Source organism: Polyodon spathula, chromosome 4 (genome assembly GCF_017654505.1).
Source record: "Polyodon spathula isolate WHYD16114869_AA chromosome 4, ASM1765450v1, whole genome shotgun sequence".
Classification (NCBI taxonomy): Eukaryota; Metazoa; Chordata; class Actinopteri; order Acipenseriformes; family Polyodontidae; genus Polyodon; species Polyodon spathula.
The window spans coordinates 11899607-11919813 of record NC_054537.1 but is presented as its reverse complement, the minus strand read 5'-3'; the positions used below and the strand labels follow the sequence as shown (position 1 = coordinate 11919813).

Below are 20207 nucleotides of genomic sequence, written 5' to 3'. Positions count from 1 at the left end.
ACAACCAAAAAAGCCTTGTATGTTTTTGGACACTGTAAGAAATTATCTGACATCATAGACAATCCGTGTTTTTCCGCGTTATTTCGCATTCCTCGGATTCCTAGGATCCCTGTTAATTAAGCACATAAAACACAGAAAAAAAGTAGCAATTACAAATAGTGTAGTTGTATATTGTTACAATGGGGAACAATATCAGAGGTGATTGTGATGTCACAACATACGCTTCTGATTGGGCGGGTTTTTGTAAAACAGTAATTGGTAAACCTGATTGCCAGTTGCTAATGTTCAGTATGACTGGAAGTCTTTCTGGTGTCATTGGAATCGCATGTGTATTTTTGCGTTTCGGTCCCAAGCTATTTGAACAGATCGTCATACCTTTCACCTAGAAATTGCTTTCTTTCTGACAACAGCAAGTCTGTCACAGCTTTGCCTGTCGCCGCAACACAACGTTTCCATCTACAACTATAGGCGCCATACTAATGTCACCAAACTCTTCATTTTAATCCAGTCACTAGTGCATGTATTTCCGCCTCACTAGTTTCTTTGCTGCGGTGAATAAACTTCAAGGGGACATGGTAAACAACTGAAAATCGCAGATGCTTCTTTTTAGCTCTTAAACTAACGTTTCGCCTTTGTTGTATAGCAGAAATAAGTCATTTTCACGTGTAAGAAAAGAAAAAACGGGTTACTGTAAATTTACATAGAAGAAGAGTTGTCACTGATGTGTAAATGTATGCAATACCACCTGTTTCATTAAATGTCCGCACAGCACAAACCAAGAGGAGAATTTGAAAGTGTGCACGTAAAGAAACGGGTTTACACGGGCAAGTTGCCGGGACCGATAATACAAGTTTTCGATGCTTTTCTCCATTTCTAATAGCAAAATAAAATCATAATTTGCATTTAACAACGCCATTGAAGTAGAAACACACAACAAGTTATTTTTACAGTTCAACTCAACCGCAGACAATGACAAAGAAAACGTATTCACTGATAACTCTCTAGGGTAAACTGACGTAATGCAAGAGTATCTTTATTTAGTATATTTTTATTTACATATCCAGCTATGATCCTATTAAAATGAATTAAACAAACACAAAATTGCATAGACCTTTACCATCATTTGAAATTAGATGCAATTCGTATGTTTTATAACAGCTGACTGACCGGAAAGCTCGAGTCCACCAGTTCCTTTGGCAAACTATTTTTTCATCACATTTAAATTGGTAGCGCGTACATATACTGACACTTTGTGCAATTCTGAAATATAATCATTTTCTTTAGCACTCTATGAACCTGCTACACACCCTTCCTTGCTAAACAATTTCTGAAATATAAAGAAGTTACATACTAAAATATTCTGCCACAGAATTTCTACCTGCAGCCACTCCGGACAGCTCTTCCTGTGTCGATGACGCGACATCTGCGCATGCTTGGAAACTTGGTTTAGTTGTCCGTTTCCTGCCCGACGCTTCCTCCTTGGTAAAGATGGCAGTGAAGCTCACTTTGTTCTATGCAGGTACTGTGTTAAAACTGTGATTTTCTTTTCGTATGCCTCTTCTAGTTATGTGTATATACATCACTATTTCCGATGTTCCCTTTCATTTTTAATTTCCAGTTCCATTGAAATGTATTTTATCTTTAATTTGTGCAGTCGCTGTGTGCACCGTATTGGTCTCGGGTTTTGTAGAAGAGCTGGATGACTCGTAAGTAATTCGATTGATTATTATTATTATTATTATTATTATTATTATTATTATTATTATTATTATTATTATTATTATTAGTAGTATTAGTATTAGTATTATTTTAAGGCGTCTTGTGTGTGGTTCTGACTGGAGGGCAGGGGGAGGTGATAGGATGGGCGTCATAACAAAAAGACGGGTTAGTGGTACCCGCAGTGACGTGTTTATTTAAATTGTCGGTAGCGGCAAAAGTATTATTTTCAGTTTAGGTTACAGACATTTTATTTCATGTCATCAGGCCAAACCCACTGTTACAGTAGTTTTGGTGTTGGTTTCTAGCAGCTTGCATTTTTTTTTTTTCAATCTCAGTTACCTCGTGTTAGCAACTGTGATAATGACTGCAGCTTTATCACATAATTTACTTTGCTGCAAGTTCGTTTGACATGCTCTTGAAAATATTTCTGCTGGAACTACACACTAGTTGTTGAATAGCAGATTGCATCCTCACACACTCTGAAGCCATGGGTCAGCTGTTTCAATTTATGTTCTATTTAATATGATAATTAAATCAAATAAAATACACTGATTGTGTATTTTGTTTATGCTTTGTTTTTTCAGCTTTAAGGATAAAAGAATGGGTGATACTTGGATAGTAGATGTAAGTATACAGGCTATTCCCAATTTTATCCAAAGTAGATTTATTTCAGAGAACAGGAAACACGTTTTGTCGTTGCAGTTGTCCCAGGTATATTGGGCCTACTTTATATTATCCCAACAGGAACTCTACTCTGTCCATGTTTGTTTAAGAAATAATCGGACATGCGTTCATGTTTTTATACTGGTGATACTAATGGGACCATATCTATTGTACTGACATTTTCAGAGGAGATAGCTTACTGTGCTGTCAGGGACATGAGTATTGTGCAAAGGGGAAAAATCTGCTTTGAGGTTCATTTGAGTAAGTCTGGTAACTTAAAAACAACACATCAACAATAATAATAATAATAATAGAAGATTCAGTAAGGCTATATATTGTAGTTGAATATTTTCATACAATATACTATACTTTTACATTCCTAAATGTTGCTTCTGATTTTTTTAGAGTGGTCTTATGAAGTCATATAAAATATTAGATGCTTCAACCAGTTTATTAGCTACTGATAACATTTTTGTAGATTGTTAGCAACCTCATTAGATTAAGAATCTCGAGAGATGCCTGTTCATAAACAGTTCTAATGAAGTCTATGAGGTAAAGCCATTCTATTGAGAATTCTTAGCAAGAACCGGGGCGTGGTCTCAACTTTCTGTACAAAACTCTTATGTTATTATTCCAACTCTCCTGAATTTCAGTTACTGTACACTTAAGTATAATGACATCTTCCTAATCTGCACATGTGTAACTGGAAGAAACACCTGGCCTAGGGATGCAATCATAATACAATCATATATATATATATATATATATATATATATATATATATATATATATATATATATATATATATATATATATATATATATATATACACACACACACACACACACACACATATATACATGTTTTATTTATGCTGTGAACAAAATATGTCCTCCTTTTAGTTCTATGCACCTTGGTGTGGCCACTGCAAGAAACTGGAGCCAGTGTGGCATGAGGTGGGGGCTGAAATGCGCAGCTCTGGATCACCTGTGCGAGTTGGAAAGATAGATGCTACTGCTTATTCCAGTAAGGATAATTCTGTCTCTTTGAATCGTTGTATCTGTTTAATAACTAACTGCCCTCAAAGTTTGTATGCATCACACACAAGAATGTGATAACTATTCTTTCTCTAAATCCAGTTCTAGTGGATGTACTGACATGGATTGTATTAGTTTTATTATTTGGATTTAAATCCTGGCCCATGGAGGTTTCATAAGAAAATGAATTATTTACTTGGTTGACAATATATTGAGATACGTAAATGTAAATCTAAATTATAATTGTTAAATACACTGCTTTTATAATATTAAATAATTGTGACAGTTTAACAGTTTAAATAAATTAATTTTATATGAAAAAATAAGTATTTATCAGCGGTTCTCGTACACTAGTAATTGCCTTCATTTAAAATAAGTAGATTTGACTAAATGTCACATTTGGGAATTTATGTTCCATGAAGTAGTCACTGGGCCAATTTCTTAATATGTTTTTGCTGGGAATCGTCAATGTGCTGTAACGTATTCATTTCTAAGCCAGTATTACTCCAGAGAATTAATTAAATGGCTTGACTAAGGTAAGGTCCCTGCTGTGTAAAAAGGATGAGATTTGCTTTATTATTTAGTGAAACAAATGGAAGGGGTTAAATCCTTTTTAATGAGACTTTTAAATATAGTCAAACTTGTTTTTTGACAAAGCATATTGTGTCTGGTATTTTGTTAATGTAAAGTATGCACATTCAAGGTGGGAGAAATCACATTGTAGGCTGATGGCCATTTGGCCACTAGCTTTCAAAACATGGTGGCCAAGTGACCTTTTATGGTGGCCAACATTTCCAAACGGGCACAGTAAGAAGAGATGTGTATATGTTGCACACACATTGCTGTTGCACGCTTTGTTTTCATGTAATGGGTGTTTTTTTTTTAATTTTCTTTAGATTGTGGGAGGGAAACTATATACAGTACAGTCGATGTGCCAGGGAAGTATATTTGTGTATAAAATGCCAGGTAACTATATACATTAAATGCCAGTAAACTATTTACATTAAGTGCCAGGGAACTATTTTCTGTGTGCATAAAATGCCAGTGAGTGAAGTATAAATGCCAGGCGATAAAACTATATTAATCAGATGCCACGGAAGATAACTATATAAAAAAATCTAGGGAAGTGAACACATTTCTTTATTTTTTAGTTACTGTCATAGACTAGCTGGCTAAAATACTAACACTGTGTTAGCTCCTCCTCCTCCTCTTTTACATTCTCATTTTCAAGAATTTGGCAGTTGTGGATTTTCCAAATCCAAATGCGAATATATTTGACTGTTGCTTCAGTTTCTGTGACATTTTAGTTAGGGTAATTAAGAGATATTTTGAGTGTGTTTTTTTTTTTTTTTTTCCTGTGGTGTCTAAGCTGATCAGCCGAGTGAGCGAGTCAGGGAAACTCAATGGCCTGTAGTGCTGCAGCACTCATACAACACAGAGCATGTTGTGTTTTTTTTTTTTTCTTTAAAAAAAAAAAAAAAAAAAAGCTGTGTAGTTATTTTAACCCCCGTTCCACGAAAGGATTGGCTCAGAGATCAAAAGGGTGGTGCAGATTCACCTATCTTGCGTAGCAGTTTTAGCTAGGGATGCACGGATTTTGTGTTTTGGGGTCTGATTCAGAGTATCAATATTGCATTGCATCAGTAAATGGCAGATTATTAATACAATTGTAAACCATCACTTCACATTGTAATTTGGCACTTGACAATGTATTTAATTTTTAAACTGAAGACATCACAAATTTTACTTATTGTATGCATTTTGATACATTCTGCTACAAGTTAATTTAGCAAAACACTGGTAAATCAGTAGCATGTGACATGTTTACTAACTTTAAAAATGCACAATAAACATTCACTGATGGGTGGATTTTCATCTTCCGATTTTACCAACAAATGCACAGAAAGGTCAGCGTATACAGTACATACACATGCTATGCAAAAATGAGTAGTCAATTATAACGATATGCTCCTACTAGTATGTAAACATTCTGTAATGGTTATGCATTTGTTTTCTAGGTGTTGCCTCAGAACTTGGAGTACGTGGTTATCCAACTATAAAACTGTAAGTATAATTGTACCACAAGTGTTGAGAGTTAAAGCATTGAAAAACTTTTTTTTGTATATAGAATAAGTTGGTGTTTGTTGGTTGTTTATTTCTTATGCAAAATTCATGTTACACCTGAAGAAAAAAGCTAGTGTGTGTAGATAGATAGGTAATCTCTATCAGTTATTTTAATAAACAGAATCAACTCTGGGTCTAAGTTTGTAATTGGATAATTCAAATCCAGTGACAGAATGACTGGCAAATCACCCTGTTCTGTGGTGCTTGGTATAATGAAAGCAACACCACAAACTGGAAAATTGTTTCATTTATGTTTTTTTTTTTTAATCCCATATTGTACTTGTTATATAGCTCTATTTTATTTAATAAGTGATTGTAGGGTTATCCTTTAAAACTGACCATTTATTCTATTCCTAAAGGTTGAAGGGAGACTTGGCTTACAATTACAGAGGACCAAGAACCAAAGACGACATAATAGAGTTTGCTAATAGAGTAGCAGGGTAAGTTCTCCCTCTGATTTTGTTGTTTTTATACAGATTTTTGGTTAGTAACATTATATTTTGAAGAATATTTAAGAAATGATGACCTGAAATGGATTCTGCCCTACAGGAAGTCAACAATATGTGTGTTTCATGATTATAAATAAAGCAGCTTTGAAAAGGATCTTTATATATTTTTTTTACCAGTCTAACTTTTTCTTGTTTAGAAATATTAATGAACATGGTAATAATTGAGCTAAATAAACAGGGTGACATTTACATAGAAATACTCAAATAAAGTACATGTATTCCCTTCATACAGAGAAAATGGGTCAATAGTAATTTATGAACATAGGTTTGTCAATATAAATGAACAGCTGTAATGTTGAAAAAGATATAGCATCGGGGCTCCTGAGTGGTGCATCCAGTAAATGCACTCCGTGTGGAGTGCAGGATGTGCCCTACAGTCTGGACGTCGTCAGTTCGAATCTAGGCTATTCCTTTGCCGACTGAGGACGGGAGCTCCCAGGGAGCGGTGCTCAATTGGCCGAGTGCTGCTCCGGGGGGAGTGAGGGCAAGGTTGGCCAGGGTGTCCTCAGCACACCAGCGACCCGTGGTCTGTCCGGGCGCTTGTGGGCTTACCTGTAAGCTGGCCAGGGCTGCTTTGTCCTCCGAAGCTGTAGCGCTGGGTGGCTGCATAGTGAGTCTACTGTGTGTAAAGAAGCGGGTGGCTAACGGCACACGTTTCGGAGGACAGCATGTGTTTGTCGTCGCCACTCCTGAGTCAGGGCAGGGGTGGTAGCAGTGGGAAAAATAATTGAATATAACTAAATTAGAGAAGAAAACAATTTAAAAAAATGTCGACCACTAAATTAAAAAAGAAAAAAAAAAGATATATAGCATAGCTGTTCAGTAACAGTTTTTGTCAGGTTACATGTGATTCCATCTTGAGGTGAAATCTGATTTAACCCTAATTTTATATTTAAAAGAAAAAAAAAGTTTGCAGGGCTCGGTAATCTATTTTATTGTATGTAACTCAAACAGAATCCTGTTGCATAATGTATACTCAATCTAAATGTGATATTCTTGAAGTTAATCACATATAAAACAAATTTGGTTAACAAATTTACTGAAGTGAACTTTAAAAAAAATATATTTCTTTTTAATGTGAATTACATAACTTGATGTTATCAGCATTAAGCCTAGTACTAGGAATTTTTTTTTCTTAATTCTTATTGACATTCAGCTGCTGTAAATGATCTAAAATGCATTTAAAGTGGTGCTAACCAATACTGCAAAATCACATTTCTGAAATTACATCTCTTGCTCTGTCAGTATAACCGTAAGCATTTTGATCACATTAGCCTCATTGCAACCAATGTATTGTATATATAAAAATAAAAATCTTAATTATGTTCCCTTTCAGACCAGTTGTGCGCCCACTTCCCAGCCAGCAAATGTTTGAACACGTGCAAAAGAGACACGATGTGCTTTTTGTTTATGTTGGTGGAGAATCACCATTAAAGGTTTGTGTTGTGTTTTTTTATTATTATTATTATTATTTCTGCATCAATGTATATATGAAAAACTGTCCTTCCTAAAATAATAAAACTGGTAGTCAGCAATATTTTTTTAAAAGCTGGAATCGATTTTACAAATAATAAGTAGAAGAAACTAAAGTTTTGTGTTTGCCTCTTTTGGGTGAATAGCTTAACGTGTCATTGTTGCTGAATCGCTATCAAAACAACTGTGTGTTAGTTTCTCCTATGTTTTAAAATAACTTTTGACTGACGAAACTATGCCAATGATGCTGCACCTCTTTTTCAGGAGAAGTACATTGAAGTGGCATCAGAGTTGATTGTGTACACATATTTCTTTTCTGCTTCAGAAGAAGTTTTGCTTAAGGTATGTATGTCCGTATACAAAAAGCACTGAACTCAGTAACCTATCTCACCACAGTTGAAGTCTTTCAGTGTTGTGTTTGATAACACATCCTTTTTGTTGTTTATTTATCTTTAAAAGAAACACAGCATTCATTTTGTTTTCATGTTTGTCTGTTTTTAATGCAAAACATGGCAAGCTGGATTATATTCGAATGTGTTCTAAAACTCTGTTGCAGTTTCAGTGAGCATTATGTTTTGCTGTGTGAAATGTGCAGGAAGGTTGTTTTATTATTATTATTATTATTATTTAAAAAGCTGCCATTACAACTCTCCCAGTTTTAATCATTTTAACTGCAAGGAGGAATAGTTTGCTAATTATTTTAATGTTGTGTTCTAGCATGTGACATTGCAAGAGTTACCTGCTGTGTTGGTCTTCAAGGATGGAACGTACTTTGTTTATGATGGTGAGTTTATATTGCTTTATAATCCAGGGCTGGCAATGGCACTTGAAACAAGCAATGTGATTGGTTGAGCAAGGTTCCAGATGTCCGTATATTGGATGGATACGGACAGTTGGAGCCTTGTCATATATTCTAAATCACTGCACAGCCTCACAGAATTTAAAGTATCTATTGCCACCTTTCTTAGTTACAGATGTACACAATAATTATGAAACTGAGTGACCAGTTACTTGCAAAAATCCCAAAAGTAGTAAACAGACGTGCCGATTTGCATGAAGTACAAGTAAATGAACTGGAAGATAGCAAAAAACTAAACAAAAAAAATCACTGCCTTTATATTTGCTCACTTCAAATAATTAATTTTTAGTGGTTTGTAAACGCTACAGAAAAACAGACAGTTCTGCACGATATCCACCACTCTCTTAGACAGACCTTGAAAAATGACTGCAATCCGAGACGCTGTTGAATGTATTTTTTTATTCCTCCTGTCTGTTCTGCTCACTGTCAGTGACAGGAAAGAAAAAAAACAAAAAACTCTGTGCCGTCTCAACTCCGCCCCATGGAGCATCTTTTGAATGGCAATATACACAATAGTAAGAGTAAAGATGTACTTTTGCATGTTTTAATAAAATTAATTTACTCAGCTTAATTTAGTGTGTAGTTCAGTATAAATGGGACTACTTTCATGGCATAAGGATATTTAATTTAAAAAAAAGAAATGTTTTGCCCTAAACATGATTTATGCTTGCTTTCTTTTCTTCAAATCAATTGTTTTTTTTCCTGGATTATAAATGCAATAAGGCCCTTCAGGGTGTCCGTATTCGTTGAATATATAGACTTCATGGGGGTTCGAGTTTGTCTCGTGCCGCACAACGTCCAGAGGCGTCCATATATTGGACGTATACACACACACCCTGGTGGGCCGTATTGCATACTGGTACCAGTTTGGTGATGGGGATGATACGTGCAAAATCTGAGTTACACATAATTTAAAGATGTTAGAAGACAACAATGGCAGCCTGTGCGTGAATACAGGCAGGATTGTCATATTAATGTTTTATATATGACTACTTGTTTAACACAAGAAAAAATGTAAGTGTTGATCAAGCTCTTAAGAACAGTAACCGTAGTTCAAAAAAAGTATGAAAGAAATTACTTGAATTATTTCATATTGGTATGGGGAACATTTTTACTGAACTAAACTCAATTTTGCTGCAACTACATCATGGTTTGGTGAAGAAATAATAAATAATATATTCTCTTAAGTGAATGAACTAGATTTAAAAACAAATGTGTATACATGTTACACAAGGCACTGTCATAGAATTTAGTTGCTTCAATTGTGTTACTAGGTTTCTTTCAATACTACTGTTAGTGCCTCTATAGTGCATGTCACTGTACAGAAGCAACCAAGCAGCAGACTTGATACCTACATAATGTCATATCACCAAACGTGGAACAGTACACTGGACACAGTACTACACAATACACTGATCACAACACAATTTATATAATATACATGTGATATTTGTGCTGGTCATGATGGACTTCCATGTACTAAAAATATTTACTGTATTCTGCGAGTCAGTGCCCAGGCAGGTGTGAAGTTATCATAAGGTGGAGGTGGCGTTGACTCAGACGGGCAAAATTACAGCCAATATTGCAGAGGGAGCAGTTTTTACATTAGATAGATAGATTAAGTTTACAATCGGGCATGCTTAAAATTCAGAGGTAGAGCACAGCACTCAGTCACGATAAAGAATCAAGAAGTGCAGTTAACATATTTACTGACTGGTGAAATACAGTTCAAAGCTGCTGCAGTATGTCAACTGTTTTGCCATTTCTAATTTTTCACAAAACACACATTAAACCTAAAAGCTGCAGTGTCTAGTGCAAAACCACATAATGAAAAAAAAAAACACATTTGTAGGTGAAAAATGCTGAAATAAAAGTCGCTACATTTAAAAAAAAAAATGTATATAAACACATGACATTTTTGGTCCACTAAAATAAAGGCCTTTACATCATGTCTGCAAGTAAGAAATTGCAGTGTCCATTGTGAAACCACAACACGAAATAATAAATTAACATCCAAAGTAGCACTGTAGCATTAAAACGTTCAATAGAAAATAAATGGTTCCTGAGTTACAAGCTCTTGAAGTGTCTAAAATTAAAGAAAAAAAAAAAATAATCAAATATTGATTGTTGCGTAATTAATCAGACTGCAGAGTCTGTTTCATCTGATCCGAAACCAGCGAACTCCACGTCTGCGTTATCTGACCCAAAGATAACCCTAAGCCTGAATCATTCAATGCCCAGAGCAACTACTTCTAGGCAGTTTTTTCTGTTCACCAGAGCCGTGATTTTTCCGCTCGAGCATTATTTTGTACATTGTTATTACCAGAAGTCTTTATTACCACTTACAAACTGTCAAATTTTTAAACCCATAGTTGAGTTTGGCCCCTTAACCTGTGTGTGTGTGTGTGTGTGTGTGTGTATATATATATATATATATATATATATATATATATATATATATATATTTATATAGTATTATAAATATATGTTATTAATTATTAATAATTAACGTTGTTTTTGCTTACTCTTGTTACAAACAGTCAGTAATCGACTATAGTTTAACTAAATTGAGTGTAATCACATATATAGTTATTCTGTTTGTGACACGTGCACTTATATATAAATTTAATAATACATTTTTTATGTCTCCTAAGGTTTTAGAACCTATATCAATAGTTACGTGTAATCTTATTAGACCTTGTTTCGTTCGAAAGCTTGTTTCGACCAAAGCTGGACTTTTGGGGACATTGAAAACCCCTGTGTTTTTTGAAAATAAAATATATATATATATATATATATATATATATATATATATATATATATATATATATATATATATATATATATATATTTGCATTTGATTCTTTGTGCTTCATAAGCCGGAACTGCTAGAAAAGTGAATACCCGTGCTCCAAGGTGAAGTGCCCTACAGTTTAGGTATTGAAAGGGTTGTCTTTCCTCCAGGTTACTATTGTTTTCCAGCTGAGTTCAACATTGAATTGTCAGATGTCATTTGTGGCGTGACATGCATTGATACTGTAAATAGTGTGGACTTGTCGTTTATCTGTTAGTAATGGTGGCATCCATGCCAACTAAAACCGCAATACTTCCCAGTACTACTTTTAAAAGAAGCTCACTGCTTCATTTACTCATAAATAGGGTGTTTTCCTTCATCACTTCAGTGATATTTCCATTCCACATTATGTGGGGTGGAAGTTGGAAGTTAAGATTTTGTGCATCCAGCACCAGTCCAAATACGAAGGGACTCCAGTAGTCACTGTTAGAAAGTGTTACTGAGCAATGTAGCACTCTCAGTACAAACTCTATACTGTCCATGGGGTCAGAACATATTATATCTGTTTGTTGCACCTGGCCATTATCAAAAAACATTTTTCTTCGCCAGTAATCCAACAGGACATGGTTTTGACATTTGATTTGAATGACAAACACTGTGCTTTTTGCGTCGTCCTCGAGCACCTTGATGGACAAAATATCCAAGTCTTTTGTAATAGACATGAGATGGACCGCCGTTGTTTAATGCTAAAATGAAAGAAAAACAAAGTGGGAGCCAGTGTTAGTTACATTATTTAGTCTAACTAAAAAATTATTTTAATTGTTTGTCTTTTTTAGTTTAGATACCAAAAGTCTGAAATGTGTTCTACTGCAAAATATAAAAGTGCAAATTACTCATTTATGCCACAGTAGTAGCTTCAATCGGTTAGTCCTAGATACAGTTTTGAAATGTGTGTAGTTTTGACATTTCTAACACTTCTTGTACTCGCAATGGTAAGTCAAGGATAAGAAATCAATCGTAGACAAAGATACCTAAAATTTCTAGCACACCTTGTAATACTGTAGAGGAGTAGTTCCCAAACTGGTCCTGTGGACCCACTGTGTCTGCTGAGCTCTCAATTACTTAACTAACCCTTAAGTAAACTGATCATTTGCTTAATTAGACCTTTTTAATTGTTTTCAACTCTTAACTGTTGCATATTTCAAGTTAGCTATAAATATTGAATATGCAACTGTTTGTGCTGAAAACAATTAAAAGGTCTAATTAAGCTAATTTTGTTGCATTATACAATTGAAACAATATTTCAACACAAGTATCTCAACAATTTTAAAATTTAAACAAGACATTTATTGTGGCTCTGCTTCTGATTTTGAAACGTTCTCTAATCACATGCAGCCCTGTCAGCTGTTATCATAGATATAGACTGCATGCTTAACTGGTAGCTTGCACAAAATTGTGTTATACTACTGCATAAAACACTGGCGTCTGCACTGCCTTCAATTGTAACCATCTTTAGGGCTAGTAATTGTTCCATTCTTGGGAATACCAAATTATGTTTTTCAGAAATGGCTAATTCCATTTGTGCCCACTTTATATCAACGTATTAATATTTTAATATGGTATTTTGAACATAAATATTATATTGCTAGTTAAAATAAATACCTTTAATAAATATTACCACTATTCTTTTTTTTTTTTTCAGTCAGACTCTTGTTGCTGTAATAGATAGTAACACACCTGAAAACACTTCAAACCTGTCATAATGTTCATAGACATCACTTGGCTCATTGCTGGCATTAAAATAAGCAGGAAAACCTAATAATTATATTACAACAGTTCAGAAAACCAAATGTCCAGCAGAGTTGTGAGAATTATATTTACAGTCTTCCACTAACACAGTAGTTCAGTCTACAAATAAATGTATTTTGAAAAGACCTGTTTAGCTTATTGCTGGCATTTACAGTGACAATAAAAAAAAACAAATGAAATGGTTTAGTAACAGTCCAGCAATGTCATGTAAGAGTAATCCTATATACAGCACTCCACAAAATAAGTTTAACGTTTTACTGGCATTATAATAATAACCAGGATAAAATATGAAACACTGATAAAGGCATGTTGACTGATTTGTTGCTCTAAAACAGGTGGTTGACTGCTATGTATTACCTGATTGGTAATTTAAATAAAGCCCCTTTTTAATGTAAACGTGTAATTAATCCTCTCAATTATTTCTACTTACTTTGCTGTGTCTCCAGTGTCTTTAAAGAGAGGCGTGTCTCCAGACAGAATGTCTTTATAAAACCAATGGTGTGTGGTGTAGTGACTACATCCTTTACACAGTAAAGTGATCAAGTTCCTTTAAGGATTGTAGAACTAGAAAAATAGCTAATTTTAGCTCATTTCTTTGTCATCAGAAAACATAATTAAATTTAGAAACAGCCATGGTTTAAAATTGCTAATTTATCGCTTCATTTAAAGGCAGGTAGTGTGGAAAGAAGTAAACTAAACAATTATGAAATACGCAATTAAGTTACCTTACTTCGGGAAAGCTCCGCCTTGACATCAGGTCTTAGTTTTTCAGCGTAGAAAAATGCAGTGCTTTGCCGTTGTTGCCGTCTTATTTGCTTTCTTATTCTCTACGTGTGTACTGACTGGCATAATCGTAATGGGATTGCACTCGATACTGAACTAATCATCTTACCGAATTACCAGCGCACTAAGAGATACTAATCGCAAAATTTCTTATCCTATATAATCAGATCAGAACGCACTTCTTAGCTCCTGTCCTACTGAAGGTGCTTTTTTGTTTCTTTCGTTGTGCAGCTGACATTTCAGACTGGACGAGCACATGCTGAATAAATTTCTTACCTAAAAAAGATTGAATTGTTGATCGTTGTTAAATTTTTCATTTAAAATGTGTATTGGTTCGACTATGTACATGACAAAGACATTTTTGAAGTTTTCTTCAGCAAGTAGACTTCCTCGTTTTTTAAAAGGGAAATAAAACAAACACTGTCAGTGTGAGTGTTGTGATTTTTATGTATGTTTACCAGAGTATTTATACATCTAAATAATGCAGGAAGATTGTGCTTCATTGATTTTAGTATTCAGTTATACGACGAGTTAAAAACTGTAAAGCAGCACCGAGCAGCACTGTACAGAGGCAGAATCGCCAGACACCTTGTCCACCCTGTACCAGTAGATTCGCTGGTGCCTGAGCGAGCTCTGCACTAATGTGACGTGGGAGGGAAATCGGAGAATCAACTGCAAGACAGACACAAATATGCTTACGTTAATGCTTTATGTGGATGGTCTCAAAATAATAGGTTTACCTTGAGAGGCTGGAGTCTCAATTTGAGATTGATATTTATGATAACTTGCGAAAGTTAGTAAACGGAGTGCGAAGGTTGTTGCAAGTTACTGTGAAAAATGCGCACGTTTTAGCCTTGGAGGGAACATTGCCTATGATTCATGTAGAAATGGCTAAAAAATGGGGGGGGTAGGGGAGGCAAACTAAATTTTACCCCTGTATTTTTTTTCCCTCCGTGTATAGACAGTATTGTTCGATGTTTTGTCATTCGGAAGACACCAAGTCCGACCATGGAATAAAAAGAAATAAATAAATAAAACAAAAACAAAAACAAAAAAAAAACTAGAGTTGCTAACAACTATAAAGGCTTCCAAAGAAAACATGTTTCAATCATCACAAATCGCTGATACAGCTTGCTACGTTTCCTATAATTAGTTAATTGACTACTCAAGTTGTATCGGTGCATAGTCTTACGCTGAAGTTTAAGTGCACAGATACAGCTGACTTTGTCAATTTTGGTAAAAATCTTGGAATTGTGGGTTAGTAGCCAATTGAAATGTTGTTCATTTTTGACCCTTAGCAGAGGTCAAATGTCATGAGTAATGACTTTTTTTAAATTATTTTTTTTATAGCACATATGACTTCCTATATGTGTTCTGTATGAACTGTGACTCTATCTGTGATCCCTGAGGCGCAAGGAGACAGTTTTGTTTGAGGTTGCGTTGATGACATTTTTTCATAGAGCACATATGACTTCCTATATGTGTTCCATTATAACTATGACCCTATCGGCACACCCTAGGAGATCAAATTTAAATGTTAATTCCAATATGGCCGCCAAACCATGTGATCAATCTGATTTTGATTTTAGTGGTTATTACTTTGGTATGGGCTGCACAACTGTGCCAACATTGAAGAGCATATTTGCAACACTGGACTTGTTATGGGTCATAAAAGTTGTTTTTTGATGAGCAATATGGCTGCCAAACCATGTAACCAAAACACGCCATTTTGAAATTGACACTACTTTACATTACCTTCTACGATTGTACTCAGTTTCATGTCTCTAGTATATTGCATTGTGGATTTATACTTTAATATATGTAAATATAGCCAATTGGTATTTTGCTCGCTACATCAATGTTTTTTAACTAAAAAGCCGTGATTTTACAAAACTTAGAAAGGACCTTGTCAATCCTCAATTTTGGTGTCGATCAACATTGCGGTTTCAGACAGGATCTTTGAATATTTTGCGCAAATTCAAGGTGGCGAGCAAACCAGCTGTCCAATTGATTTTGTTTCAAAGTATTTATTTTTATAGGCCATTTGTGCGCTATCTGCTGACATTGTCAGATCTCCATCTTAAGTTGTTTTTGTCGACCCAAGAGTTTTGAAAATTGTGCATTTTTGAAACATTGTCCTGCTGGAAAAACCAAGAGTTGGGGAACATTGTCAGAGGAGAAGGAAGCAAGTTTTCTTCCAGGACAACCTTGTACTTGGCTTGATTCATGTGTCCTTCACAAAGACAAATCTGCCCAATTCCAGCCTTGCTGAAGCACCCCCAGATGAGTCCAATTTTCAGCTTTGCCCAACACCTGGTCGTCTAATGGTTAGAAGGAGACCTGGAGAGGCCTACAAGCCACAGTGTCTTGCACCCACTGTGAAATGTGGTGGAGGATCGGTGATGATCTGGGGGTGCTTCAGCAAGGCTGGAATCGGGCAGCTTTGGCATGAATCAAGCCAAGTACAAGGTTGTCCTGGAAGAAAACTTCTGCTTCCTTCTGCTCTGACAGTGTTCCCCAACTCTGAGGATTGGGTTTTCCAGCAGGACAGTGCTCCATGCCACACAGCCAGGTCAATCAAGGTGTGGATGGAGGACCACCAGATCAAGACCCTGTCATGGCCAGCCCAATCTCCAGACCTGAACCCCATTGAAAACCTCTGGAATGTGATCTAGAGGAAGATGGATGGTCACAAGCCATCAAACAAAGCTGAGCTGCTTGAATTTTTGCGCCAGGAGTGGCATAAAGTCACCCAACATCAATGTGAAAGACTGGTGGAGAGCATGCCAAGACGCATGAAAGCTGTGATTGAAAATCAGGGTTATTCCACCAAATATTGATTTCTGAACTCTTCCTAAGTTAAAACATTAGTATTGTGTTGTTTAAAAATGAATCTGAACTTATTTTCTTTGCATTATTCGAGGTCTGACAACACTGCATCTTTTTTGTTATTTTGACCAGTTGTCATTTTTTTTCACAAAATCAACCTTAAACCCTCCCTTTACAAAGTCATCAAATATCTTATTTTTATTTTTACAAGGTAAAATGGGTTCGTGTATGGATATTCATCATTTTGGTCTCTTTTACTATTAAAACGTCACCAGGAATTTAAAAAAGGTCTCGACACTAAAAAAAAAATATAGATATATATATTATATAATATACAATAATAAATCAATAATAATATAATATATATATATAAATTTTACAGAAACAACAGTTGTCATTGTTTGTGTGGCCACATGTCCTGTTTTCAACACAGCATTTTTCCTTACGGTATTAGAAATGTAGTGATTCAAAATTTAGTTTTGTTGAAGTTCTGATGCCACCTTTTGAATGTAAGCATCAATCTCTCTCTCTTTTCTACTTTCACCTGAAGAAGAGACCTCCTGAGGTCTTGAAAGCTTCTGATTAACCTATCCTTCGGGAGATATGCGTAGAATTTTAAACACATAATTGCATAATATTAAGAAAAAACTGTTACATATTCAGTATATTGTAATTTTACTTTGTATATTGTATTGTATAAGGGAATACAATTCTAAAACCTCAAATTTAAATATCGTTTAAACAAATAAGTATCCTGAAAAATACATATCTGGTAAACAAGTTCCCCTCTGCAGGCTACAGTGATTATTGAGAACTTTTTGCGTGGATTAGTGGTGGACACGCCTCTGCTTTTAACATTCCCCGACAGATGAGTAAAGAAGTAGTGACCACAAAGTACTGAAATAAAATTGTTTGACATCGGTGTTCTAAATTTAGTTACACAGAACGCCCCAAAACACCACTGGAGTTTAAAATGTACAAATATAAAAGGATTTTACTTTTTAAACACTGATGCTAGGACACTTTTAGATTACGTTTTTCGTTTATGTTCCCAAATATATAATTGTATTGTAATTTGCCACTACACGTACAAGACAAAGCTATTTTAAAGTGTCTCTAACAAAGTGGGATTTAAGTCCCTACCTGCCTAACGTTAATAATAACAACAATATTATTATTATTGTTGTTATTTATTATAATACAATCAACGTACTTTATATATTCATTATGTTTCCGCATAAAATTTATCAATATTTTTTATCACTCTTTATGGGGTTTACAAACGTAAAGTCGTCACATAGTTATATGTCATACACCAAAGAGTCCGTATGTAAAGTGACTTTGTTCACCATTGACAATCGAAAATCATAAAATGTACAGATTGTTTATATTTTACCCTATTCTTTTGTAACGATTCATGTTGAACAAAAAAACCCCACCAACACAGTTTCAAATCAAGAACTAGTTATTTTGCCCCAGTAAAAAAGGGGCCAGCTGGTGATCTTCAACAAATTAGCCAATAGTTATCATTTATTGTTTTATTAAACTAGGATCATATGTTCTCTCTGTACTGCTATATTTTTCAGAATTTTTCTTTTTGGTCTTTAAAGGCATGCAGTAGTTAAGCTATAAAGAACTACTGTCATTGTAATCCTTTGCATGTTTTATCATATAAAAAGGTCTGACAATATATACTGCATTGTAAAAATTGCAGTCAGGTGTAACAGAGGCTTGCTTTGTTTAATTTTTTCATGGTCCACTAAATGTTAATCTGATGAAATACTGGCTACTGTGGATGTGAGAAACTGGGTGGAAATTTTGTATGCTGCTGTATTATTGGATTCAAACTGTTAAGCTTTATGGTATCCATGAAATATATATATAAGCAGCTGGTTTAGACATACAAAAAACTATTTTATTCAAAGGAACAAAAGTGCTGCTCTAGAAGACATACTTGAATAAAAGTAGTCACAAAAATTACAGTTTATTCTAGTGTGACAGTTGATGTCAAAGTATTTTTGCACAATAAGAATTTTGATGTGAATAAATAAAGGTTGCCCATTATGCACAAGGCAAGCAGTGTACTTTTATTGTTTGATAGCACTGCATTCAGTTTAAAATCCTATTTAGCATTTTTTTTAATCAAAAGACAAACTCATTTTAGTAGTAAAAAGCAGAATTGTCTAAATTTTTTGTTGGTCTTGAAACCTGTTTCTTGAATCGGGCCATTACTATGCAGCATCATCTGTTGGCAATCTTTGAGAACAGGCATGTACACTTCCTTACACCCTTTTAGTAAGTAATACTAATACCAGTAGATTACAAAGGTGTGCGGCAAAGAGCTTATAATATACAAAACATGAACAAATACAGAGTGTAAATAGTATACTGTGCAAACAGGAAAATATTTTTGAGAGCATGACATGTACTGTAGCTCCTGTATTCTGTGAGGGTTTGTTATTTCAAAACTAAAATATAAATTAAGTTAATTGCTTCCTGAGACAGGAAGTCTGGTTTCCAAGGAGATCCCACAGCAAATGACCGCATGATAAAAAAAAAAGTTAAAATGCAATAACAGAAATTGAAAAACAAATACCTGTATTCGCTGTCTAGTCTGTGATTGCATTTACAGGAGCAGTAAAATGCTCAAACAAACTTGCCTGAAATCAAGATGTAAGCCATGCCACAGTAAAGGACCAGCATGTATGGATCATGATTATATTTGATCATGATTATACTGCCTCCTTTTAAAAAAAAAAAAATAAAAAAGTGGTATCCTAGTTTTAATTTGGCATAAAAAGAGCAGTGATAGGTTAATGTCTGGGACAGTGTGGGAAACCTTCACACTATTGTAAAACACGTTCACGGTTAACCCAGATACGGCTTGGTAAATCTCTTCTGCTAAAACAAAGTACGGTAAAACCTTTGAAAGCAGCTGTAAACGTTCTTTATAACCAAGACTGTGGTATGCTCTCCAGTGCACTAGGCCTGCAGCTAGCTGTATTGGCTGTTAAGAATAAAAAAGAGAGAAGAAAGCAACTCGCTGGTATTTAAAACAAGAGCCCTGTTCAGCACAGTTGCCTGGTTCAAGACGTGAAATTCAGAATTCAGTTGACATTTAAGTTTTCACATTTAAAAAAAAAAAATAAAATAAATAAAATAGTTTTTCAGCCAGGAACAAATAGAATTGTTAAAATCATAACTTATTCTTTTAGCACAGGAAAAGGTTTGTCATGCAGGAGGAAATTTGTTAAGTCATTAAGGAACAACAGACCAGGTATCGGAACCTGGGAATGCTATAACTCGCTAAAAGTATATCCGACCTTCTACCTTGTGTTTCTGTTGGAAATGTAAGGCATAGGAATTTGATTCACTGTTGAGGACGTTTTAAACCTAATGGATTATGACAAGCAAGATCAAATGCCTTTTGTAAATAAATTAGTGTTCATAATTTTATTCATAGATCAGTATTTTTAAATACAGTATGATTTCAGAAAGTTACAGGAGTGTTGCATTGGTACTGAAACTTGGTATATAAAACATGAGGATCATTAAGATTTAAAGGGTTTAATATGGACTGCCTTTTCAGATAAGAACAACTATTGCTA

General features: G+C 34.8%; 1 protein-coding gene across 1 annotated transcript in view; it reads left to right on the top strand.

Moving 5' to 3' along the window:
- Positions 1–1427: 1427 nt before the first annotated feature.
- The window catches only part of LOC121314183 (protein disulfide-isomerase TMX3-like), a 28602-nt gene continuing 9822 nt past the window's right edge, over positions 1428–20207 (top strand). Inside the window, 11 exon segments of the mRNA XM_041247194.1 lie at positions 1428–1519; positions 1655–1706; positions 2304–2343; positions 3285–3408; positions 5438–5483; positions 5903–5983; positions 7389–7488; positions 7790–7867; positions 8243–8309; positions 17394–17429; positions 20146–20164. Coding sequence (XP_041103128.1) covers positions 1489–1519; positions 1655–1706; positions 2304–2343; positions 3285–3408; positions 5438–5483; positions 5903–5983; positions 7389–7488; positions 7790–7867; positions 8243–8309; positions 17394–17429; positions 20146–20164 — 674 coding nt within the window. The 5' untranslated portion in view covers positions 1428–1488.